Below are 27,373 nucleotides of genomic sequence, written 5' to 3'. Positions count from 1 at the left end.
AGACAGTATAGTTAGGTATCATTAAAGTTTATGTCTAGCCAAAACAACTTTATTTTAGATAAAGTAGGTAAGGATTAGAGCTTATTTTGGCTCTGTTAGAGAGACTTCCCCTCACCTACTGTTCCAATGGCAAGTGTTTTACCAGACAAGAAATTAGAGAAAAAAAAAAAAAAAAAATCAGGGAGACAGAAATAAAAATGTAGGAATACACTAGAACCCCTGTCAGTTTTTTGTTACTATCTCTGTCTTGCAGATATTCTCTCACTTCCTTTCTGATAAAATGTTTTTAGCACTACAGTAAGTGAGGGGGAAACCAACAGAGCCACTGATACCAGTAAATACTTGGGCTTTTGTTGATATCTCGTATGATTTAACCTACTGTACCCAAAACAAGCTTTATCTATGTTATTATTGCTTTAGGCCACATGCACACAGTGCGTTTTTACTGCCGCTTTTAGCAGCGTCAGGCGGTTTTCTTTTACAGCTTCAAAACTCCTCTCTATGTTATTCTATGTGTCCATGCACACTATGGTTTTTATGAGCTTTTAGTGGCATAGGCATTTAGAAGCTGTAACAAAAATAAAAAACCCAGGACCAGCGCATTCTGGAGCAGCAGCATTTTGGAAGAAAAAAGCTATTAGCTGGAGAAGCAGGCGCCGCGTCTTTAACGGATGAAAAAAAAAAAAAACACCATTGCTGGTAATACAAAAATGTGAAAAAAACAGCCCCCCCCCCCCAATACATACCAGGCCCTTTGGGACCCCCACCCAGGGTTGTGGGGAAGAGGCCCTTGTCACTCCTGGCCCGAAGCACCCACCCCCCCACCCCCCCCCCCACGTTGAGGGCATGTGGCCTGGTGTGGTTCAGGAGGTGGGGGTGCACTCGCTCGTCCCCAACCCCCCCACCCCCTTTCCTAGCCTGCCAGGCTGCATGCTCAGATGAGGGTCTGGTATGGATTTTGGGGGGGAAATCGCACCCCATTTTTTTTTTTTATTTTGGCATGGTGGATCCCCTCAAAATCCATACCAGACCTGGGTCTGGTATGGATTCTAGGGAAGACCCCACGCTGTTTTAAGAGAAAAAAAAAAAAAAAAAATGTAGTGCTGGTAATGTTTTTATTTTTTTATATTCAGTTGTCAGCGGTGAAGTCTGCTGACAGCTGATGACTCATTCGCTAAGGATGCAGTGTTCACTGGTTGTTAAGGACGCCGGCTGCCTCACTCCTTAATGCTGCATCTACTAAACGTAGATTACACACTAGGTTAAACACTGCTAAACACTGGCAAAAAAACGCTAAACATAAGCTTTTGTCTAGGGTTTTTACAGCAGTTTTTAACTTTCTCATGTACATGAGGGTTTATAATGATGAAACACAAGATCATTGTTGGTGTATGTGTTTATTTCTTTTTTTCCTGTATTGTCTGTTATTGAAAACTAATAAATATATCTAAGAAAAATATATGTGGGTTTTATTCCTTCCACATTCTATTAAATATTTAAACGGGTAACTCCACTTTCGTGGGAAAGAAATAGCAAATAAAGAAAAAATAATATAGCATATATTATTGTGACACATGTCTCAGTGTAAATGAATGTTATTAAAAATTACCTTTCCTTTTCAATTTGCAGCTCTGTAATTTTCTGTGACATGCAATATGGCTACCTGGAGGTGTTCTATACACAGAAGGTGTACAGAACGCCCCCAAGATATGTAATTTGCTTACTGATTTTCCCAAAAGTCTGCACTAAGTTACAAGTCAGATATCAGGCATCCCCTGCAACAAAAATTTCATTTTTGGTCAAATCTTACAGCTCTAGTAGAATGTGTTGCCAGGAAAGGATAGAACCCAATCCTTAAATCCATAGGCTTGAAGACCATCAAGAAGAAAGCATAAAGCTGGTTCCTCTTTGCAGGGACCATCTAAGATGACAGAGTCCGTGTTCCTAATTGAAGCAGTGGCCCTGAAATAGACACATAACACAACTACATCCAGACAATTAAGGTAAATCTCCTTTTGATGTACTGGAGTCGGACAGAGAGATGGAAGTAGAATGTCCTGATTGAGGTGAAAAATGAATCCACCTTAAGAAACGTTCTAGGCCTCAACACTACCTTGTCTTCAATTTAACACCAGAAAAGGTTCTCTACAGACACCAATTCAGACAAGCCCCACAGAGAAACAAGGCAAACTTGTGAGTAATAATATCCTTGATAAGTTCAAAAGGTAATGTTTGAAGTGCCAAGAAAACCAAATTCAAATCCCACAGAGACATAGGTGAAAGGGAAGTCACATACGAGGGACCCTGTATAAAAGTCCTAATCAAAGAATGGGAGGCTAGTGATCACTGGAACATAAAAACGCAAACATTGAGATTTGATCCTTGATGGTGCTTCGGGCCAATTTCAAACCCATTATAAAAAGGTCAGGATACACCCTACAGAATATTTGGGGTGAAAGTCTTCACATGAAATGATGGTCGGCTTTTGTGAAAGTGGATTTTCCTAGCTTTTAGCATGGTAGGAATAACCAATTCTGGGAGGCCTCTATCCCAAGCTTTAAAGTGCTTCTAAAAGCATAAACATTTTTTACCTTAAAGTGATACTAAAGCTAAAAACAGTTTTACCCAAATACATTCCTTGCAATAAGGTAAAAAATGTTTTATATTGCTCTGTCCTCCCCCTTCCCTGTGTGAAGGGGTAAGAGGGGAGAATAGATCCAGTGCTGTGCAAGGCTGAATCTCCCCTCTTCACACAGCACTCGAGCAGCAACAGGAGCCATTGACTCCTTCTGTTGTCAATAAAATGCAGTGAGGAGAAAGTGGGGGCGGGGCCAAGCCCCACTGTGTAAGTCTATGAAGCGCAGCTTCATAGACACACAGTTCGGGAGCACGCAGACACTGTGTACCTCCATAGCAAGCGGCTTGCTATGGGGACACACAATGAAGTGGAGGTACCAGGATTGCTGTTGGGGGACCTAAGAGGATTGGGTCCACTCTGTGCAATAGCACTGCACAGAGTAGGTGAGTATAACAGGTTTGTTATTTTAAAAAATAATTGACTTTAGTAACACTTTAACCCTTTCACTGCCAGGTCCGTACGCCATACGGATGTACAGAAGTGCCCGCAGGTGGCCAGGTCAGTGCGGCGTATGGGCCCCATTTCCCCTCTCCATCATTAGCCGGCATCCCTCCTCTTCCACTCCCGCCAGCTTCAGGTGCTGCATGGGGCTTGGAGGTCCAGATGTGTTGTCCCCCCCCGCCAGTCAGATTCCCCCCCCAACTGCCCCCATTACTGATCACTGCTATGTGCCCACTGACAGCTGATATATTGTAACCGCGAGTGTTATAATGTATCATTCTGTCATTATCTGAATGAAATATCTATATAGATTCTTATTCATTCAAGTAGTGATTCAGAGAAAAGGGACTATCTTCTGTCCCTTTCTTTGTCTCAAAAAAGAGATATGGGGGTCTGTTTAGACCTCTGATATCTCACCAAAGACCCCCCAAAAAAAAGAAAAAAAAAAAAAAAAAAAAAACAACACACAAATTAGTAAAAAGTAATATTTCTAAAAAACCCCCCACAAAGAGCCCTTTTACACTGGCAGCCCCCGGGCATTGGCACTGCTTTTTGGGCACTAGGAGCCGAATAAAGGGTTCAAATCGCCGCTCCCAAGGCACTTTGCAGGCGCTGCCCATTGCGCTTCAAAGAAGTTGCTTGACGTCTAGCGAGCGCAGCACCCCAGTGTGAAAGCAAAAATAAAAAAAAAAAAAGGAAATCAAACGACTGAAAAAAAAACACAAACAAACAAACAAACATAGACCCCCCCAGGTCCGCCCGCACTCCTCCCGGCCAACCCAATCCGTCCTGATTGGCCAGGAGAAACCGAAAGACAATAGCAAATATTAATTTGCTATTGTCACAACTCACAAGTAGGTGGGTTCAGGGTGCAATGCTATGCGCCCAAACCTAACCTTTTTCAAGCCAATTGGAGCCTCAGGCTCTAATCATGTGGCTTGAAAAAAAAAAAAAAACTCATACAAACGTATGAGTCCGGCGCCCCAGTGTCACACGAAATGGTGATCTATGTACATTACAAGGATTTTAACAAACTTTGTTGCAGATTCCTACCTTTTGTTATTCTGAAGAAATCCCTGTGTGTTTTTCTGTGCCCATGTTCTGAGTGAGTCTAATAGGGTGGTTTCATAATTATCAATCAGCTGTTGCGCCTGCAGGGCTCTAATAAGGAGACTTGCAGGCTCTGCATCCATTTAGACGTGATTTTCTATTGGGAGTATCTCACCAAAAATTACATTTTGTTGCAGGGGATGCCTGATGGTTAGGGGACTTTGGATTGTGATCTTTTTTGGGGACGAGGGAGATGGGTGAGGGTATCTGGGGAGGGATCTTTTGGGTCCTAATGCTGATTATTTTATACAGATTTATACTATTAAACTATTGGAGAGGTCACTCCTAAGGGTGTGTGTGTTGAGTTTTTTTTTTTTTTTTTGGAAGATGCCTAAATTATCTGACTTGTATCTTAGTGCAGACTTCTGGGAAAGGCAGTAAGCCAATCTCACAAGCAGGAAATTATATATCTGGGGGGCGTTCTGTACACATTCTGTATAAAGAACACCTGCAGGTAGCCATATTACACTGCATATTACAGAAAATTACAGCACTGCAGTTTGAAAAGGAAAGGTAATTTTTAATAACATTCAATTACAATATGACTTGTGTCGCAATTGTATATGCTATATTATTTTATTTTCTTCCCCACGAAAGTGGAGTTACCCTTTAAAAAAATACAAATCGACCTTTACAGTCACTTTAAATAGCCATGCTGTTAAGACCAGCTACCATACAACAGGATGGTAGACTGGTTTATGGGACAGAAGATCTTGAAGGGCCCACGGGGCATCTGCCAGAAGTACCACAGCGCCTGGTGCCTAGTCTAGAGCTGTAAGGATCACCGGAATGGAATGCCTTCCATCTCAATCAGGTGGAGCAGACAGGAGTTGTTTCAGGGGAGAAAAAGCATAGATCAGTCTAAAGTGATCCCATGAGCTGCCAGAGCATTCACTACTTCTGCCAAAAGGATCTCTTCATCTGAAGACAAACCTGTTCAGTTTGTTGTTGGAACCTGGAGCCCCGAAGGTTCACATCCGGCACCATCCACCTGTGACATAGGTCCTGGAACACCTCTAGTCCGAGGGCCTCCAATCCCCCGGATTCAGGCACTGACAGCTGAAGAAGTCTGCCTACCACGGTCCTGCCCAGGACAGAATTCTTTCTAACTCTTGCTGCGACAAGACTTCTGGTTCCTCCCTGATGGTTGATGTACACCACTGCTGTTGTCTGACTGGATCCTGATCAGATGACCCACCAGTCATTGTGGGCATTGTAGGGCCAATCAAATCACTTGGAGCCAATGTTAATTGGGAGATGGGAATTCCTCTGGCATCCAAGTTCCCTGTACTGACAATGTTTCTAGGGTAGGGATGTAAAAATTCCAGAAATTTTGAAGCCATGAAAATAAATAAAAATTTGAAATTTTTGGGAAAAAAAAAAAAAAATAAAAAATTCAGCATGAAGTAGTTTTACAAATTGAAATTAATTTGTTACACTGGGAACATGAAATGCAGTGTATATAAAAGTGTTATGCTTGAAATAAAAGTACAACTTATTCAGTAATAAATTAAACTTGCTTTTTAGAATTTCATTTTTTTAATTACAAATGGAATAATGAGGACTGTACATGTTAAAGTGGAACTATGGTCAGGAAATGAAGTCCTGCTAGATCACTTCTGGCTGGCCCCTTTTGCAGGTATAGGTATGTAACACTAAACATAAGTGCCTATATTGTTTAAAATCCAGTAATACACTGTCTGACCCTGCTCTGCACATGCTCAGCTGCCATTTTTTAGACACTGCCAAATATGTAGAGGCCAATCTAGTGACAGCCTAAAGATTTATGTGTTGCTCAGGGGCTCTGGTAACAATGCTGGAAGCAATTTACAGCACACACTAGTTTTGGTAGTATAATTATTAATGTGAAATGTATGTTTTTTGCTTAAGAACATCATTTTTATCAAGTTGTTATGGGTAAAGTTCCCCTTTAAGAACACTTCAACTATACATGAGAACCAGTAACCCCCCTCAATTTCAAAGCTTGACAATGCAGATTCAGAAGCACATATTGCTCTTGCAAGAGCTTGATCAATGTTCTCCTGATTTTAACATGTCATTTTCTCTATAAATTAAGGGATTGTGTATTTTTGGCAGGCCGTGGTTTGTAACACTTCCATACTCGATGCTGCTGGTAAAGAAACACTTTGTGATGATCCAAAAGCAGCAGAAAGTATGTTTCTGATATAAGAAATCTGGAGGGAAAATCTATTTGCACTTTCATTCTGGTCCTCATCATTTCATTCCATAAACTATTTACAAAGAGGAAGTAAAGTCTTCCTCTTTAATTGTGCCTATAGTAAGGCTTACCCGTGGGTACTGTAAATATCTCCTAAACTTGCACTGTTTAGATGTTTACTATATACGCTGCCTCCGACGTCATCAGGAACATCATGTAGATGGTTTCTGTCCTCTTAGGCCTTGATCGGTAAGAGGGTAAAATTTGTCTGACAATTTTTGACATTTTTTTTATTTGAAGATGTGTCACAGATACAATGAAAAGACAGCTTCTCAGTAAAGTCAAGCAGTGTCAAACTTATAAAGGTACAACCAAAACTGCGTATTGTATTGCGAAAGATCAATAGAGGCAATTAAATGCGATAAGAAATACAAAACATTTGTACCTACATGTATAGAACCCTTCAAGCAGGTTGTGCTTGCAGGCAAGCTTGTTTGAGGTGGTATTACCCCAAATTACCAGGAACCGGGGTAGAACCAGGGAAGAGGGAGGGGAGGGACTGCTAGATGAAAGCTAGGGAGAATGGTAGGGGGATGGAGGGGTCACCTGCAAGGAGCAGGGATCAACAGCATCAGTCAAGTAGTGGGAATCACCGACCCGACAATGAATCTTAATTAAGTATATTGGAGGAATTCGTCAGAGAAGCAGAAGAGGTCCCAATAAAACCATCTGGACTTATGTTCCTCCGACTTATCACGTAAAGCGGAGGTCAGCTCTTCCCTTTGCTCTGTCTAGTTTTATCTTTATAACCTTTAAAAAAGTCCTATTCATGTTTCCCTATCGTTTGGTCAGTGAATTGTTTTTTCTTTTCCTCCTTTCAGTAAAATGGTGAGACCAACATCTAGAGTTTGGAAACATTTCCACAGGGAGTGCCGTTTCTTCAGGACCCGTGCTGTGACTGGCGGCACCCGCACACGAGCGCAGGAGTGACTTCATTGCGACTCCGGCCAATCACGGCGCCAGCAAACCCAGAAGTAACTCCGGAAAGATGTCGGCCATGTGAGCGGAGTGCGGGCAGCACTGGAGGGCATCATTCTAAAGGTAAGCATTTCATAATGAGATAGTATGCGATGCATACTAGTTCATTATGCCTTTGTCTTGCAGGTTTATATCGATACATCACTTGACTTTAAGTGGTTGTACCAGGATGATGCCTGCAGCTCTCTATCCCTGTGACAGCAGTGCGGGAGAGTTTCCTGTACTAGCTGTCACATTTTTAAAACACTGCGTCAGTCAGTCATTCACAAAGCTCTGTGTAAGAATGAACTACAAGCCCAGACACCCTTTGCGGCTGTCGGCTCGTAACTTGCTATGAACTACCACGGTGCTGTTGAGCCTTTCTGTCAGTGTGAAACTGCCTGAATGTACGATGTACGGGGCAAACAACTCATTTTAGTGAAAGGAGGAAAAGAAAAAACAATTCACTGACCAGACGATAGGGAAACATTAATAGGAATCATTTAAAGGTTTTAAAGGTTATAAAGAGAAAACTAGACAGCGCAAAGGAAAGAGCTGACCTCCGCTTTACGTGATAAGTCGGAGGAACATAAGTTCAGATGGTTTTATTGGGACCTCTTCTGCTTCTCTGACGAATTCCTCCAATATACCTAATTAAGATTCATTGTCAGTGATCCCCACTGCTTGACTGCTGTTGATCCCTGCTCCTTGGAGGTGACCCCTCCATCCCCCTACCATTCTCCCTACCTTTCCTCTAGGAGTTCCCCCCTCCCTCTCCCCCCCCCCCCCTCTTTTTTTTTTTTTTTAACTTTCTTTCTCCCTCTTTCTTCATCTGCTCCCTTTCTATTTATTTTCAAATAAATAAAAAACATGGTGTGTCATCTACCCCAGTTTAGACTTCCCTCTACGAAGCGATAGATCTTCCTGGTAATCTGGGGTTGTCCCACCTCAAACAAGCTTGCCTTCAGCACAACCTGCTTTAAGGTTTCTATACATGTAGGTACAAATGTTTTGTATTTCTTATCGCATTTAATTGCTTCTTTCGCAATACAATACGCAGTTTTGGTTGTACCTTATAAACCTGACATTGCTTGACTTTGCTGAGAAGTTGTCTTTTCATTGTACCTGTGACACATCTTCAAATAAAAAAAATGTCAAAAATTGTCAGACAAATTTACCCTCTTACCTATCAAGGCCTAAGAGGACAGAAACCATCTACGGCAGTGGTTCCCAACCTCAGTCCTCAAGTACCCCCAACAGACCATGTTTTGGGAATTTCTCTTAGATAAAATAGCTGTCCGAAATACCAAGCCATTGACTCTGATTTAAAGCACCTGTGCAAGATAAAGGAAAACCTGCAAACATGGCCTGTTGGGGGTACTTGACGACTGAGGTTGAGAACCACTGATCTACTGTACTCCAACAATCACCCAAACTGTAGAAGGTACGGTTTGCCCAACTGTAGGAAAACTAAACTGGAGCCTTTGCCCTGCAGTGTCCCCCAGTGGCAGAAATGCATATTTCTCTTGTTTGAGAACTGCATTGAGAAGTACTGTACAGTGTTACTTGAATTGTATTCCAGGATTTGCTTGTCTTCAGCTGAGAGATTAAGGAGCATATATAAAGCAGTGAATAGGACAGTCACCAAACTGCAGGGGAAATCTTCCTGGTTAATGCATTTCAAAATAAAGTTACATTGTTATTAAACCCAGGAGCCTGCTTTTACTATATATCTAGTCTCCCACAGTACAAAGAACATGGAAATGCAATAATTTTAGTAAATATAAACTGCTAAATACCTTTTCTCATCAGCAGGATATAGCAGTCTTGTGACTTCTATCAGTGCCTGGTTAAAGCTTGTAGGAGGAGTTTTCATACTACACTGGCTCTCCTATCAGGATGCAGAACCCCTGACCCTCTGTCTGGACAGTGCTGATTGGCCCTGTGCTGATCACCTGCACCCTCCCAAGAATAAAAAAGGAAAAAACTCTAGCAATACACATTAAACTGAGCATGTGCAGAGTGACTCCACTAACTCGCAATACAAGAAGGGGAGGATCTGTGCATACAGGATCAAACAACCTTTTACACAATGCAGAGGAGTAACCCCTTAGGTTCCACAGTGAGCATAACAAGCATGCTTTACTGCATATACAGACTGATTTTACTGTTGTGGGTTTAATAACACTTAGGAAGATGGCATTTGGTAATGTTTAGCCTAAGGCTCAGTTCACATATGAGCCACATGCGGCTCACAGCAGGGGTCCAGTGCCTGCTGGTTCACTGTTTCAGGTCCGATTTCAGCCTAAATTTTGGGATGAATTCGGACGAAAAAAGGCACAGCGTTTTTCTTCAAAAAAACACCGGACCTGCTCCTGCTGCGAAGATATGTGAACCGGCTTCATAGAGAGCCGGTCAAAATCTCCTGCTATTGCGAATTGGATGGGGAGATGGTGTGAACCCAGCCTTAAGGTCAGGACAAGTTAGCCACCAGCAAGGAGGTGGAACTTATCAGACAGAAACAAAAAAGCATTCTAGCAGCTGTAACAGCAGGCATGTGCTGGCTTCAGGTTAAAATGAATAGCAGGTTCACGTTTAAGTGGAAAGATATGAAATAAAAAACCTACACGGAGCAACTTACCTCAAAGAAAGGTGCAATCATTTTGCATGGTCCGCACCATGTAGCAGTAAAATCTACGACAACAAGTTTGGTTCCAGCACCAGCCAAGACTTGTTTAAACTCATCCTAGAGAGAACAAAAATAAATACATTTGAGAATATCAACAGGTTGTCTGTTTTTTTGGATTATCTTCATGTACATATGGTACATTTACCGATCACTATCTAGCTATTTAGAAAGCGTTAGAAATATTTGCCGAGTACTCACTAATGAAGGAAACATTCTGTGCTACGCTTATAACTTTATGTGAAAAATCCAAATATTATATAATTTTACCAGTAACAATGTAATATGAAGGCAGGTCTATTGATATTACCACTTCGCCTCCAAGGCAACTTTTTATATTTTCACAACATTTTTTGCTAGAAAATTACTTGGGAAAAAAAGCCAGCAGATTTTAAAAACTTTTTCCCTGGAGTCCTTCTTTAAGCCTAACATCACTAGATAAGCTGTCTTGCTAAGGGCACATTCACAACAGACCATTATCTTTTTGTAAGTGTATAAGCACAGTAGCATCAGTAAGTGGTGTATAGTCACTATCACGGACTCCTGCCCAATCCTGAAGAGTACATTTTTTTCCAATAAAAAAAAAAAAGTTTACAGAAAGATCGCAAAATTGACAGAAAGAACTGTTAATAAAATTATTTAAAAAAAACAAAAAACAAAAAAACAAACACATACATGTCATACTCACCTGCTCCGTGCAATAGTTTTGCACAGAGCAGTCCCGATCTGCCTCTTCTCGACTCCAATGCCGGCGCTCTGGGTCCTCCTTGCCGAGTGCCCCCATAGCAAGCCGCTTGCTGTGGGGGCACCTGTGCTTGCTTGGTTCCGAGCCGGGTCCCTGCGTCCATAAGACACAGAGGGCCCTGCCCCCTGGCTGTGATTGACAGAAGTGGGAGCCAATGGCTACTGCTGCTGCATCTCAGCCAATCAGGAGGGTGAGACCCAATAGAGCCTCAGGTCTCGTGCACATCGCTGGATCGAGATCGGGCTTAGGCAAGTATTGGGGGCGGGTGGGATCTTCACACTGAAGGTTTTTTTACCGTCATGCATAAAACGCATGAAGGTTAAAAACCTTCAGTCTTTACAACCACTTTAATATTTTAAAGAATCTGTTCTTTTCCCAAAGTCAGGCAGTTGTAGTGCTCTAAAGAAAAATTATTTTCCCCATGGGGCTTTAAAACAGCAATGCACATAATGAAAGGAAGTTCTTAATGGATGTATAAAAAGTTTTATCCAATATCATGGTTTGAAGTACAGTATAGAGAATCATCTGGTACAGTAACACACATCTTATTCCCCAGTGCAGTAACAAACACATATTAATACACATAGTTAGGTTACATAATGTTACATAAATAGCAAGCCTGACGCGTTTCGACCTGTATATGGTCTCTTCAGGGGGACAGTTGGATCTAAAAAAGAATTACATAAATCAAATTCAAATAGATAAATATATATATTATTGTGCATCACTTGGATTAAACCAAGATAATGAGTCTTTACCGCTAAGTGGTGGAATGGGTGTTCTCTAGACCAGGATATGTGCTGAGGGCCAATGGAAACACCGGAGGGCTCGGGGGGCCACCCTCACTCTCCCAGGAGAGCCAGCCTCAAGGGGCTTACAAGGAGCCACACTTAGCGCGCCCCCCGGGGAGGGGGGGGGGGGAGATGAGGGGGAGGAGCCCACACCTGCAACAGAAACCCAAGGATAGCCATGTATTAGTTAGAGGAAGTTTAATAATTAACTTGATAATGTACTGAGTGTTTCCAATTTGTCTATGTGGAGACTGGCGTTGGATAGGATTTTTACTATGTAAATATATTGAGATGTTAATTCCATCCCATAAATGTAATCGACAAAATTTAATGATCGTGTGATCCAACAATGCAGTGGTATGGTAGGTCTATTATAGTGGATAGGTAAATAAGAAGGATATAATGGGTGAAAAAGAGGGGGAAAGGTGTGTGTGTAAAAAAAAAAAAAAAAAAAAAACAACAACGATGGCCTAAATGGAGAGGAGTGCATTATGTGGTGGAGGATAGTGTGAATGAGGTGGTGCATGATGTGGTAACATGACATGGTGCTTGCTTGGTGCCTACTGTGCGAAAACAAAAATGAAAAGTAAACTAAAAAGTAAAAAAAGTCTAAAATTAGGTGAAAAGCCAATCAAAATGTGAAAATGTGTATGTAGGGTGGTGTAAAGTGCTGTGTGGAATAAAGGTGAAATAACAAGAAGTTTACCTTATCAGTTGTATAAATCGTGTAGGCTGGAGGTAATGTTGGACTTGTTGATAGGTTCAATGTGATAAGCTTGGTGGCGATCATGCAAAAATAGGGGCTCTAGTGTAGAAAGAACCTGGCAGCAGTAGCATTCATTCCTTTCATTATGTGCATTGCTGTTTTAAAGCCCCATGGGGAAAATAATTTTTCTTTAATCCAATTCCGGGGTGTGCAGCCTTTCTTGTCTCTTTTATATGTGTCTTCCTTTTTTCACAGTTGTAGTGCTCTGTTAAGGGCAAAGACCAAAACCCATCCCCCCCCCCCCCCCCCCCCACAAAAAAAAAAAAAAAAAAACCACCACACACACACACACACGTCAGCAGATAAGTTTCAGATAATCTTAACTGCCTCCCGTCTACAGCCATCTATCCCCAGATTGCCAGTAATGCCCAGGGAGGCAAGGAGAGCCAGTATATATGGGCAGAAAGCTTGCCACCGTTGCCTTTAATATAACTGAACAGGTAAACATTCAATCTTCATTCAAACAGTGCTTATACTTGAACAAATGACAGAGTTGACATTTTCAGTCTAAATGAACAAAAGTATAAATTTCTTATTTGGAAAAATGAAATGCACTCCCTATATTCACAATCATTTTACATCAATTAAATCAGAATCAGGTGTTCAAGGTTAGGTGCCAATAATTAGAACCTTATTACGGAGTATGCAGGAGAAACCTGTATTTAAAGCGGAGTTCCACCCACTTTGAGAGGTGGTCAGTGATAGTGACTATACACCACTTATCACTATATACCATCCCTCGTTCTTGGATATTGAAAATTTTTTAGTCCTTTAGTACCTTTTTTTAGAAGTACAAGTGCACTTCAGATTCAGCAGGGCCGCGGCCCAGGACGTCATGTCCTCTTCTTCGGCGAGCATCCCCGTTGTCTTCTGGGACCTGTGTGTGTCCCAGAGGACAAAAGCTGGCCACTCACAAAGCGCTGCAGGACATGCGCAGTCGCAAACTGCCAGTGAAACCACAAGGCTCCACTGCCGGTTTCCCTTAGTTGGAATGGCGGTGCCTGCACCCGATCTGATGGATGGATCAGCCTTGGGGGGCCAGACATTGCGGGCTCCCTGGACAGGTAAGTGTTCTTATTAAAAGTCAGCAGCTACAGTGTTTGCTGACTTTTAGAAAAAACATTTTTTGGAACACCGCTTTAACCACTTCAATATCAGACAATTTTACCCCTTCCTACCCAGGACATTTTTCAGCGCTGTCACACTTTGAATGACAATTACTCGGTCCTGCACTACTGAACCCAAATTTTATTTTTATTGTTTTTTTTTTTTTTTTTCTAAACAGAGCGTTATTTTGGTGGTATTTAAACACCACTGTTTTTGGTTTTTTGCAATATAAAAGAAAAAAAAAAAAAAAACACGTTTTTTTCTTTGTTTCCATTATAAACTTTTGCAAATAAATAATCTTTCTTCATACATTTAGGGCAAAATCTATTCTGCTACATTTCTTTGGTAAAAATTACCCAAATCAGTGTTTATTATTTAGTCTGTAAAAGTTATAGTCTACAAACTATGGTGTATATGTATTTGAAAATAGATCAATCCTGATGTAACGATGGCCTATAATTTCTTGAGGCCCTAAAATGCCAGGTCAGTAAAAATATCTCCCAAATAATCTCTTTTTGGAAAGTAGGCAGCCCAAGGTATGTATTAAGAGGCACGGTGAGTTTTTTTTCGTCATCTTAAGTTATTTTGCGCACACAGCATAGGCATACTTACACAAGTACATAAGGACAGCAGAGGGCTTGTCGCGGTTCTGGTTTATCCAGCTCCAGGTTCCTGCCAATCCGCCCTGAACCTAGATATCATTAAGCCTGTGCACACGTGTTTTGGTGTTTGAGTAATGTGTCTCCACGCTGTAGCCAAACCCGCCAGTTCCTCTGGAGTTTGCTATTGCCGAGAATTCTCTGTGTTTGATCCTGTCTTCTGTTCTCAGTGGTTTCCCTCTGGATCTGCAGTTATATTCCCTTTGGTTTCTGTGCATGGATCCCTTCATTTCCTGTTACTGTGTGTGTCTCCCTCAGTATAGTCTCTGTGTGTACCCCGTGTCCTTCCAGCATGCCATTTCGCTGCACTGTGTCTGCATGGGTGTGCTAGAGAGCTACAACCTGGGAGCTGCCACGCAGTGCAACATCCACACCTCCAGTGAAGACCGGATGGCTCCTTAGACCCTGCAACTTTGGCACACCTTTGTTTGCATGCGATCACACTACTCCGGCACCCTGTGAGGACCCGTACCCGAGTGCACCTGTTTAGTTGCTGCATTGGTCGCGAGATCTTAAGTTACTGTTCCAGGTGCTCTTACCCTCTGACCGTGACAGAGCTCATCTGCGTGAAGCAGTATAAAAACTAACTTATTCATACTACAGTTAGCAACTTACAAGATAATTTACTGTAGTGATATCTGGCATATACATGTAGAAAACGTAATTCAGGGTCAGGTTCCGGGGATGGCCCTTTGCAGAACAGGATGAGCTTCCTTGAGAGGGATTGCAGCACCTGTAGCTGTAATGCAAAGGAGACACCACTGGGAGCAGCAGACTAAGTTTAGCAATAGGTGAATGAAAAGCAATATCACATGCATGGGCGTGGTTATGTGTTTTTTTAAGGTGGGGCTGCCTCTTTCCCAATCTTCCCTCAGTGCTCTCCAGGGCTCCCATCCTCATGCTCCCCACCAGGCTCTGGGTTAACAGACAATCGGATCCACTTGAAGAGGAAGAGCCATATGTTATAAGGCTCTAAAAGGCTGATATCACTATATCGTCTTGTAAGTTGCCAATTGTCGTGTGACTAAACAAGTTTTTATACTGCTACACTACTGGGGGGGGGATTGGGAGAATCAGGGATTTTTTTTTTTTTTTGAGAATCAGGGATTTTTTTTTTGTTACACTGTTATTGCTTATATGGTGATGATCACTGTATAAGCAATAGTTTTAGCTGTCATGAATGGGTTAACCATTCATGAACAGTTTGCTTACGGTGGTGATCTGTGATTGGCTATGCTAATCACATGGTACAAGTGGCCAGGTACCATGTGATTGCTTTGGGCCAATCACAGATCACAACAGTAAGCAAGCTCTTCATGAATATAAAGCCATTCATGACAGGCAGTTTACATTATCATGCGATCGCTATGATCACTTCTGGCGATCACATGATACCCAGTTACCAGATATCGGTAACAGTAATCCGCTGTGTCTTATGGACACAGCATTCACAGGAGGAGCATGCTGCTCGCTCCTAACCAAAAAGGGGCTCAAGCACATACATGACTGAGCCTGCCTGTACAGCCCCACCGCAGTAAATGTAGTGTGACGGGACATCAAGTAGTTAAAGTATATCAGCTTTATCTGTATGCACTTTTGAATTAAAGTGATTTTTTTTTAAATAACAAACATGTTATACTTACCTACACAGAGCAGCCCTGAATCTCTTCGTCTGAGGTCCCCCACTGCCATTCTCTGCACCTTCTCTTCTCCAAGTGCCCCCTTGGTAAACCACATGCAGGTTCGATCCTGAGCCAGGCTGTGCGCATCTACAGACTCACACAGCACCCCTCCACCGCGATTCCTCCTCACAAGCCTAGACTGACAGCAGCAGGACCCAATAGCTTCTGAGGCTGACAAGCCTCCTGTGAAAAAAGAGGGAGCAGAGAAGAGATGCTGCAGACAGGCACAGCGCTGAATCGAGATCGGACTTTTGGTAAGTAAGGGGGGTTGGGGAGGGGAGCAACTTTTTTACTTTAATTCAGAGAATAAAAATCTTGTACCTTTACAACTACTTTAACACCTGTTTGCTTGTTCAAATTGAACAGATTCCATGGGGTGCACTTACTGTTTTACGTGGCTGAATATAATATGTGTGTATGTAATATTATATATATATATATATATATATATATATATATATATATATATATATATATATATATATACACACATACACACACATACACACATACACACATACACACATACACACACACCTCAAAATTTCATGTCCTGAGCTACTAGCCAGGCCTTAAGGTTTACTCACCACCAGTTGCCCAACCCCTACCCTGCCCCGGCCCCAATTCCACCTTTAAACACGCCCTCATAAATCATCTCATGAAATGACACCTAAATGTTTTATGCAGAATTAAAGTGGATGTAAACCCGAAATTTTTTTTGTTATCATACTGTAGAGTATAAGATTTCCTATCATTTGAGCCCAGTCTTGCCACAAAGAGTTAATCCATCTCTAAGAAATCCTCTTTTATTGTTCAGTGAGACAATTCTTGACAAACTGAGAAAAACTTTGTCAAATCCTCCCCCTTGCTGTGAGTGACAGCCTAAGACACAGGCATTATTTTTTAATTCCCTCCCCCCACTCCTTTCTTCAGCAGCTCTGCAAGGATTGGCTGTTCCACACCTCACCATGAGTTGGCATGCTGAAGTCATGTGATTACTTTCCTGTCTTTTCACTGGATGTTAGAGATCATAGCAGAAGTTCAGTGTAAGAAATACACAGGAGAAAATGCATGTTGACAAGGGGAGTGTAGAGGTGGGCGGGGAGTCTGACATCACGACTCCACCCACCGAGCTCCAGACAACAGACCCACCCACAGAATCTGCAGTTTTTCGGGTCTAATAACATACAGAGGGGAGACATTTGACAGGTAAAGATACATGCAGGAGGCTTGTATATCCTTATAGATAACCCCTATGGCAGTAGTTTAGAAAGGATGACATTGGGTTTACATCCACTTTAAGTTACAAAAATAAATATTAACAACAACTTTATCAGTGCAGCCTCACCTGTGCTCATGAATGCAGCCTCACCTGTGCCCATCAATGCAGTTACAACAATGTTCCTCAGCGCTCTTATGATCCGGCCAGCTCTCTTCCCCTTCGCAATCACTGGGAGAACGGCTCCCATTCAACCACACCTGCCGGCGGTGCTAAGCCCCCCCCCCCCCCGCCCCGATCCGAAGCAGCCCACCCTCACCAGCCCTCATTTTCCATATATGGGCTGTATATATACAGTATTCTCACAAAAGTGAGTACACCCCTCACATTTTTGTAAATATTTTATTATATCTTTTCATGTGACAACACTGAAGAAATGACACGTTGCTACAATGTAAAGTAGTGAGTGTACAGCTTGTATAACAGTGTAAATTTGCTGTCCCCTCAAAATAACTCAACACACAGCCATTAATGTCTAAACCGCTGGCAACAAAAGTGAGTATACCCCTAAGTGAAAATGTCCAAATTGGGCCCAATTAGCCATTTTCCCTCCCTGGTGTCATGCGACTCATTAGTGTTACAAGGTCTCAGGTGTGAATGGGGAGCAGGTGTGTTAAATTTGGTGTTATCGCTCTCACTCTCTCATATTGGTCACTGGAAGTTCAACATGGCACCTCATGACAAAGAACTCTCTGAGGATCTGAAAAAAAGAATTGTTGCTCTACATAAAGATGGCCTAGGCTAGAAGAAGATTGGCAAGACCCTGAAACTGAGCTGCAGCACGGTGGCCAAGACCATACAGCGGTTTAACAGGACAGGTTCCACTCAGAACAGGCCTCACCATGGTCAACCAAAGAAGTTGTGTGCACATGCTCAGCGTCATATCCAGAGGTTGTCTTTGGGAAATAGACGTATGAGTGCTACCAGCATTGCTGTAGAGGTTGAAGGGGTGGGGGGTCAGCCTGTCAGTGCTCAGACCATACGCTGCACACTGCATCAAATTGGTCTGCATGGCTGTCATCCCAGAAGGAAGCCTCTTCTAAAGATAATGCTCAAGAAAGCCCGCAAAGTTTGCTGAAGACAAGCAGACTAAGGACATGGATTACTGGAACCATGTCCTGTGATCTGATAAGACCAAGATAAAATTATTTGGTTCAGATGGTGTCAAGCGTGTGTGGCGGCAACCAGATGAGGAGTACAAAGACAAGTGTGTCTTGCCTACAGTCAAGCATGGTGGTGGGAGTGTCATGGTCTGGGGCTGCATAAGTGCTGCCGACACTGGGGAGCTACAGTTCATTGAGGGAACCACGAATGCCAACATGTACTGTGACATACTGAAGCAGAGAATGATCCCCTCACTTCGGAGACTGGGCCGCAGGGCAGTATTCCAATATGATAACGACCCCAAACACACCTTCAAGGTGGCCAATGCCTTGCTAACGAAACTGAGGGTAAAGGTGATGGACTGGCCAAGCATGTCTCCAGACCTAAACTCTATTGAGCATCTGTGAGGCATCCTCAAACGGAAGGTGGTGGAGCGCAAGGTCTCTAACATCTACTAGCTCCGTGATGTCGTCATGGAGGAGTGGAAGAGGACTCCAATGGCGACCTGTGAAGCTCTGGTGAACTCCATGCCCAAGAGGGTTAAGGCAGTGCTGGAAATTAATTGTGGCCACATTTGGACATTTTCACTTAGGGGTGTACTCACTTTTGTTGCCAGTGGTTTAGACATTAATGGCTGTGTGTTGAGTTATTTTGAGGGGACAGCAAATTTACACTGTTATACAATCTGTACACTCACTACTTTACATTGTAGCAAAGTGTCATTTCTTCAGTGTTGTCACATGAAAAGATATAATAAAATATTTACAAAAACGGGTGGGGTGTACTCACTTTTGTGAGATACTGCATCTTTCTGAGCCCAAGATTAGCAAACCATCAGTTCTAGAGTAATGAGTTAGTCACTTTCTTACAGAATTCTTTTAGTCATGTGAACAAAGAGGAAAGATGACTCATGCTCCAAAGGGGAAAGAAGATGACTCATACTCATGTACAACTGTCAGATTAAAGGGACCTTCTAAACCATTTTAAAATGTACATACTCCACCACTCCACCTATAGATAAAACTACAAAGTCCTACCAACAGCGCACTTAAAGAGAACTTGTACTTTGCTCACATATGCATGGTTGACTTTACCTGCTAAGCAACTTAAAAATTAACTGAGCACACACCTCCCACGCCATATGACAATTAAGTGCTAAACTGTAGAAAAGTGGAGGGAGGGTCACATGTTACCTATACCCAAAAATACAAGGGTTTTCTCAAAGAGGTGGATTGAAATGGGAGGGGGGAGTGAGTGTATAATATGTAGAAGCTCTTAAAAAAAGCAGACCTCCAGCACACAGTTAAATACACAGATGCTGTTTTGCCTACCTGAGGATGTATATTTTTGTCCATCCAGTCCTGACATTTATACAGCCCTGCCACATAGCAAAACCCTGTCTGGTAGAGTAAAAGACCTGTTTTTTTTTCTTTGCTTAAAGAGAAGGTCCAGCCCACCCCACGAAAAAAATACAAGTCAGCAGCCACAAATACTGTAGCTGCTGACTTTTAATATTAGGACCATTACCTGTCCTTGAATCCAGCGGTGTCGGCACCCCAGCCAGTGTTTCCATTATCTCTCAGGTGCTGCTGCCGCCATTGCCTGTAAACCCTACTGCGCATGCGCGAAGCGTGCTGCGCTTCCTGAATGATTCTGAGTGATCGCGCCACAGTGCGAACTTCGGAAGCAGGAACAGGTACCTGTCAAAAACAGGTACCCGCCCCCGCCCCAAAAGGTGCCAACTGTGGCATAAATGGCCCAGAGGGGGGCAGCAGAGAGTTCACTCGGAAGTGGGGGCAGGTACCTGTCAAAACCAAGTACCCATTCCCCACTCTGCTGAAAGGTGCCAAATGTGGCACTGAAGGGGGGAGGAGTCTGATAAGCGGAGCTTCCCCTTTTGGGTGGAGCTCCGCTTTAAGTAAATCCCTCCAACAGCTTGTTTTTAGAACTAGGTACACTTTATTAATGTATATTTTATCCAGAAGAATTTAACTCTTTCCCGACCGGGCCATTTTTTAAAGCACTGCGTTGCTTTAACTGGCAATTGCGCGGTCATGCGACGTTGTACCCCAACAATGACATCCTTTTTTTCCCCCACAAATAGAGCTTTCTTTTGGTGGTATATGATCACCTCTGCAGGTTTTTATTTTTTGCGTTATAAACAAAAAAACGACAGACTATTTTGAAAAAAAAAAAAAAATTTTTTACCTTTTGCCAAAATAAAAATCCCCCCAAAAATATATATAAAAAAAATGAAATGTCTTCATCAGTTTAGGCCGATATGTATTCTTCTACAAAAAAAAAAAAAAAAAAAATAAGCGTATATTGATTGGTTTGCACAAAAGTTATAACGTCTATAAAAGCCAATAAAAGCGGTGAGATTGACACAATATCAGACAATACAGAAGTTGACCAAAGGGTGATGGTAAAGGGCTGAAAAACCACGTGATTTGGTGAAAGTTGGCTAAAAAAGTTCTGCCGTGTGTATGCAATACAAACTTATGGCCAACGCCCTTTGTACAAAAATCCACGGGAAAGTTTGTACAAAGTCCTATTGTGTGTATGAGGCTTAACAGTAATCTATTTCTTTATCTCTTTATCAAGCACTACATTCACTACAAATACCTGGTTACCTGCCAGACAATACAGTGTTCCGGAATGAATATGATGCAGCCGTTCGTGTTTTCCATTGACTGCCGAATGTCAATGATGTCATCCGGCCGGGCCAGCCCAGTGGTGTAGCGTGGGGGTGGGCAGCCCAAGTGACTTCTTCCAGGCTCCAGCATACACCTCCAACGAGGCAGACACTTCTGAATCTCAGCACCCAGGTCTCCCCCTGCCCAGGGAATCCAGTGGTCCAGCCTGCCCTGTCCCCCATGATTCCTCAGGTGCGTGCTGCCCACAGGCAGCCCGTGTGTGTGAGGGGGAGGGGCGGTGCTCGATGCAGACGAGCGTATGGCGGCTGCTGGCGGAGTTCCTGGCCTGCGGGGGATACTGAGGTCTGAGGAGCGACTAGGGGATATACATCTATGGATGATCTTCATGGAGACCTGGAGTGGTGAGTGAAATCCACCGATCTACCAGCCCCACAGTCCGTCCCACCAGTCCGTCCCACAGTCCGTCCCACAGTCCGTCCCACAGTCCGTCCCACAGTCCGTCCCATTGTTCTCCCGTGAATCCCACTGTCCTTCTGACTACTCTGCGTCCCCCCTCCACCCCACCGTCCCCCCCTGTCCGTCCCACTGTCCCCACAGCCCGTCCCACAGTCCGTCCCACAGTCCCCCTGTCCGTCCCATTGTTCTCCTGTGAATCCCACTGTTCTTCTGACTACTCTGCGCCCCCCCTCCACCCCACTGTCTCCCCTGTGCATCCCGCTGGTGTGGAATTCTTTGGGGTGCTGTGGTTAGGGTGGTCCACTTTGGGGTGCCTTAGATATGATGGACTGATTTGGAGTGTTGAGATAGAATGGGCCACTTTGGTGTGGTGTTGATAGTGTGGGTTGCTATAGGTAGGATGGGCTACTTTAAACTGTCAGTGGAAGGGTGCAGTGGATAGAAAGGATTGTTGTAAGGTAGGGTGGGTTTTAAATTTAGGCCCCTTCCATGGTTAACACAATGTGGCTACACCCTCTGTTCGCTACACCCCCTTTAAGCCAATATTTAGCGCAATTTAAGACATGTCCACTGTTCACCACGATCTTTTTTCATACGCCCCTGCCCCAAAAATCAGCAAAAAAAATGTCAAAAATCATCTTTTTTTTGGGGGGGGGGGGGGGGGGGGGGGGGGCGTGTCTCTGAATGGCAGTTTAGAAATGTGGTCACCCTAGTGGCTGTGAGGGGCAATAAAAACAGGCAGCTGAGCCGCAGTTTTACAGACTTATGGCTGCCCACCCAAATACTAACATTACAACCTGACAGGGCTGTACAAATGCAACATTGCCTGTCAAATTCGCCCACTGAGTTCAATGTGAGCGAACGCGAGCCAAACGCTTAGAATATGGTACAAATTTTTACTATATGAGCCCCCTTGGGATTGGGAAAAAAAAAATAAAGATGTTCAGGAGCTGGCATGATTGCCTCCTGCTATATTGTCCTCTGAAAAGTGATCCACTGCATATCACTTTTCAGAAGGTGGTAAGCACTAACTCCTTATCTACATTAATGTTCCAAATCATGAATTCAAAGTACGGAAACCAGGAGGTCAGCGTAAAGCTGGTCATACATGTATAGATTTCCTTCTTGTTGCCTGGACTAAAGAAATCTAACAGATTCCTCCATCCACAGTAAGGCCGGGTTCACATATGTGCGGCCGCGGGTTCGTGTCTGGGGCATGTCTGTTTACTGGTTCAGGTGCGATTCAGGTCTGAATTTTTGCCTGAATTTGCACCTGAACCAGACCCAAAGACGCACAGGACCCTTCTACAGTCTGGACCGCGGCTGCCCTGGACCTGTGTGAACCGGCTACATTAAGAGCTGGGCACACTCGCCTGTCATGTGAATGGATGCGGGGAAATCCACATATAATTCACATATATGTGAACCCAGCCTAAAAGCCAAGACAACTGAATCCTCCCTGCCAGGCTTCTGTAATCTGACAACCAGCACTGGCTGTTGAAATACCTGAATCAGATTGGCCTCAGCCACTGTTTGGCTAATTATTTTCTTACAGGCTCCTTCGCCAGAAATCACTTGAACAACTGACTATTTCTGAACTAAGCCATGTCTGTGGGGCCATACAAATACATGGGCCAATTTAGACAGGAGCCAATTCACCTACCAGCATGTCTTTGAAGTGTGGGAGGAAACCAGAGTCCCTGGAGGAAACCCATGTAGGCACAGGAAGAACATGCAAACTCCGGGCAGCTAGTGCCATGGTTGGGATTCGAACCCACGGTTTTACACTGCTTCCTGCTGGATTCTGGGAAATACAGCAGGAAGCAGTGTACAGCTGTGGGTTTAAATCCCAACCATGACACTACCTGCCTGGAGTTTACATGTTCTCCCTGTGCCTGAGTCTGTTTCCTCCGGGGACTCCAGTTTCCTCCCACACTTCAAAGACATGCTGGTAGGTGAATTGGCTCCCATCTAAATTGGCCCGCGTATGTATGAATGTGAGCTAGGGACCTCAGACTAAGCTTCTTGAGGGCAGGGCCTGGTGTGAATGCATAATAGATATGTAAAGGACTGCGTAAATTGATGGTGCTATATAAGTACCTGTAATACATGAAAAAAATAGCTGGCCTTACAGCCAAGCAACTAGCAATTCCCTATACAGCAGGTTCACTTTTAGTGATATTCCCTGCATCTTATTACTCTTCCGTGACCTGATCTGCTCAGCAGTGACATAACAAGATGCTGCCAGGAGGGAAGCGGTTAAGAAAGCACTTAACGTGATCCATGGACGTTGAGAGATGCAAAGTCATGGAGCACTTTGCAACACAGGCGCCCATCTTGGAATAAACAAATGTCCTTAGGGGAATGGAGGCGCCTCTGAGGATTCTGAAGAAGAATAGAAAAAGGGGCAAGAGATTGGTGTGTGTGTGTGTAAAAATAAATATATATATATATATATATATATATATATATATATATATATCCCTGAAAAAAATAATTATATATTTTTTTTTATTATAATATAATAAATCCCTGAAAACTCACTTATTCAGGGAATCCTATCCCACACCCACCTAACAACCCCATCAAATCATTCCCCGCATCTATTCCCTTTTGTACCATCACCCCCTCCCTTTTAGAATGTAAGCTCTTCCAGCAAGGTCCTCCTGTATTGAACTGTACTGTAATCGCGCTGTCCCCCCTCTACATTGTAAAGCGCTGTGTAAACTGTTGGCACTATATAAATCGTGTATAATAATATTATTATATACATACATACAAACGTATTTATTTACACACACACATACATACACACCACTGGACACTTCTACTTTATACATTGAGGGGGATTTACTAATACTGGAGCAGTTGTGCATAACAACCAATCAGCTTCTAGCTTTCATTTTCAAAGATAAACTGAACAAGCTGAAGCTAGAAGCCGATTGGTTCCTAGAGCTGCTCCAGGTTTGATACATCACTGCATTTCTAACTATAGACAACAATCCATGTGTTCTTCCTATAGGTTCCCACCACTCACATGATAAATGAACTGCTAACCACTAGAAGCCTCTTTGTAGCACACATGTATTACAATGTGTCACCCAGGAGAGAAGTAATACACACTCAGCTACAAGTACATTCATCTGTATCAAACACAACACCCAGCACAACAAAGTGCAAAGACACGTCACGTGACACACACAAGGCCATGGAAAGAGACTCTCTCTCACATACGGGGTACAGAGAATAGGAGGACCACCCCACCCCCCCAGTATTATCTCCTCTATGCCTCCCAGATAACAGTCATTGAAGGCGCCTCCCTTTTCTTACCAGAGACTCGATATGTCGGACCATAGTGCCGGTTACCGGGAGCAGACTGTGAGGAGCAAGAAGTGGCAGCAAGCAGCCTCGGCGACACTATGTAGCGAGAGTGGGCGGGTACGCGGGGAGGGGCGTGGCTGAGAATGGAACAGATGAGAAAAGGGCGTGGTGGGAGCTGAATGGGCCGCTGACCATGAGCAGGACGTGCCAGGGATGCAGAAAAAAGGGGCGTGGCGTTGCAGAGAACAGGACGGGGACGTGGGGCGGAGCTATGCCTCTTCTCGGGTGGGTGGTTTACAGGAAATCCTATTCTATAAGGTGCGGCGTGTTGACGGCTGCCAGAATAATGCGGATAACGGTCTGTGTAGAAGGGCGTGGCCTCACATCACAGCGCCTACGTCGGTATTATCATACAGTGCAAGTTACTGGTTCCCGGTATTGTGTACACAGCCTGATGTTCCCAGAATGGCGCCTGAATATGCCACACTCCATAATGAATGGACTACACCAGGGGTTGTCAACTTCTCAGCTAAAGGGGGGGGGGGGGGCTCAAATGTGGCTCCTGACATCACCAAAGGGCCACACATTCCACATTTAACCACTTTACCACCACTTTTCTGTTAGCATGTAAAAATCTGCTTTTTTTTTGTTAGAAAATTACTTTGAACCCCTAAACAATAAATATATATTTTGGCAAAGGCCCTAAAGAATAAAATGGTGGGTTTTGCATATTTTTATGTCACACGTTTTTTTGAATGCAATTTTTTTTTTGGGGGGGGGGGGACATTTTAATCTACACAAACACAATAGAATACCCACTTTTTTGGTAAAGTTTAAAAGATGGCATGACGTTGAGTAAATAGATACCTAACATGTCACGCTTTAAAATTGTGCACGTTCACAGAATGGCACTAGGGATTAAGCGCACAGCCCACGTGCAGAGCCCGCCAGGAAGGCAGCACTGCGGAGCGCTAATCACAGGCAGTGAGACATTTCCCGATCTCTGCAGCCGCACATCGGGACAATGTCTTACTGCCCATGATTAGCGCTGCGCAGTGCCGACTTCCTGGCCGGCTCTGCACGTGGGCTGTGCGAACGCACCTGGGCTCATCCTTATTAGGGATGAGCCGAATAGGCAAAAAATTTGTGCGAACAGCGTTAAAGTCTATGGGACACGAACATGAAAAATCAAAAGTGCTCATTTTAAAGGCTTATATGCAAGTTATTGCCATAAAAAGTGTTTGGGGACCCGGGTCCCGCCCCAGGGGACATGGATCAATGCAAAAAAAAGTTTTTTGTTTTTTTTTTAAAAAGGCAGTTTTTTTCAGAAGCAGTGAATTTAATAATGCCTAAAGTGAAACAATACAAATGAAATATTCCTTTAAATATTGTGACTGGGGGGTGTCCTTAGTATACCTTAAAGTGGCACATGTTTCCCGTGTTTAGAACAGTAACAAAATGACATTTCTAAAGGAAAAAATTGTCATTTAAAACTGATCGCGGCTATTAATGAATTGTCGGGTCTCTGCAATATAGATAAAACTGATTGAAAAAGACGGCAAGGGTCCCCCCCTCCCCCCCAGGCCATTAGCAGGCCTTTTGGGTCTGGTATGAATATTAAGGAAAACCCCACACCAAAATTGAAAACAAAAATGCATGGGGGTCCCCCCAAAATCCATACCAGGCCCTTCAGGTTTGGTATGGATTTTAAGGGGAATCCTGCGCCAAAATTTAAAAAAAAATGGTGTAGGGGTCCCCCCAAAGTCCATACCAGACCCTTATCCGATCACGCAACCTGGCAGGCCAGGATGGGGGGGGGCGATCGAGCGCACCCCCCGAACTGTACCAGGCCACATGCCCTCAACATGGGGAGGGTGCTTTGGGGTCCCACCCAAAGCACCTTGTCCCCATGTTGATGGGGACAAAGGCCTCTTCCCCACAATCCTTGCCCTGCGGTCAGGGAGCTTATCGGAAGCTGGAAACCACCCCCCTAGGCACGATATTTAAAGGAATATTTCATTTTTATTGTTTCACTTTAAGCATTATTAAAATCACTGCTCCTGAAAAAACGGCCATTTTTAAAACTTCTTTTGCATTGGGCAAATGGGCGTACCTGTACGTCCCTTTAAATTTGCCGCCGTGTCATTGCGTGCGCGTCGGGACCTCCGTGAGTCGGGTCGCGGGTCCCGTGGACTCGATCACCGCAGGGATACCCGCGATCGCCTCACGGAGAGGAAGAACGGGGAGATGCTAATGTAAACAAGCATCTCCCCATTCTGCCTAGTGACAGTGTCACTGATCTCTGCTCCCTGCCATCGGGAGCAGAGATCAGTGAGGTGTCACGCGTAGCCACGCCCCCCGCAGTTAGAATCACTCCCCAGGACATACTTAACCCTTACACATAATGTTGCAGTCACGATAAAAATCTTTGATCCCTGCCATTACTGGTAAAAAAAAAATTATTAATAAAAATGCCATAAAACTATCCCCTATTTTGTAAATGCTATAACTTTTGCGCAAACCAATCAATAAACGCTTATTGCGATTTTTTATCAAAAATTTGTAGAAGAATACATATCGGCCTAAACTGAGGAAAAAAAATTTTTTCTATATATTTTTGGGGGATATTTATTATAGCAAAATGTAAAAAATATTGTGTTTTTTTTTTTTTCAAAATTGTCGTTCTTTTTTTGTTTATAGCGCAAAAAATAAAAACCACAGAGGTGATCAAATAC

The 27,373-nt window shown here is 43.4% G+C and overlaps 1 protein-coding gene across 1 annotated transcript in view; it reads right to left on the bottom strand.

Moving 5' to 3' along the window:
- The window catches only part of LOC141101808 (thioredoxin-like), a 35,258-nt gene extending 10,455 nt beyond the window's left edge, over positions 1 to 24,803 (bottom strand). The window contains exons 1-2 of the mRNA XM_073591165.1: positions 24,648 to 24,803; positions 10,027 to 10,131 (exon numbers count right to left, since the gene is read on the bottom strand). Of these exons, the coding sequence (XP_073447266.1) occupies positions 10,027 to 10,131; positions 24,648 to 24,671 (129 nt within the window). The 5' untranslated portion in view covers positions 24,672 to 24,803. The remainder of the gene's footprint in view (positions 1 to 10,026; positions 10,132 to 24,647) is intronic.
- Between the last annotated feature and the right edge of the window lie 2,570 nt (positions 24,804 to 27,373).

This window comes from Aquarana catesbeiana, linkage group LG01, assembly GCF_042186555.1.
Source record: "Aquarana catesbeiana isolate 2022-GZ linkage group LG01, ASM4218655v1, whole genome shotgun sequence".
NCBI classification, from domain to species: Eukaryota; Metazoa; Chordata; class Amphibia; order Anura; family Ranidae; genus Aquarana; species Aquarana catesbeiana.
The sequence above is the reverse complement of the archived record's forward strand: the minus strand, read 5'-3'. Positions and strand labels throughout refer to the sequence as shown.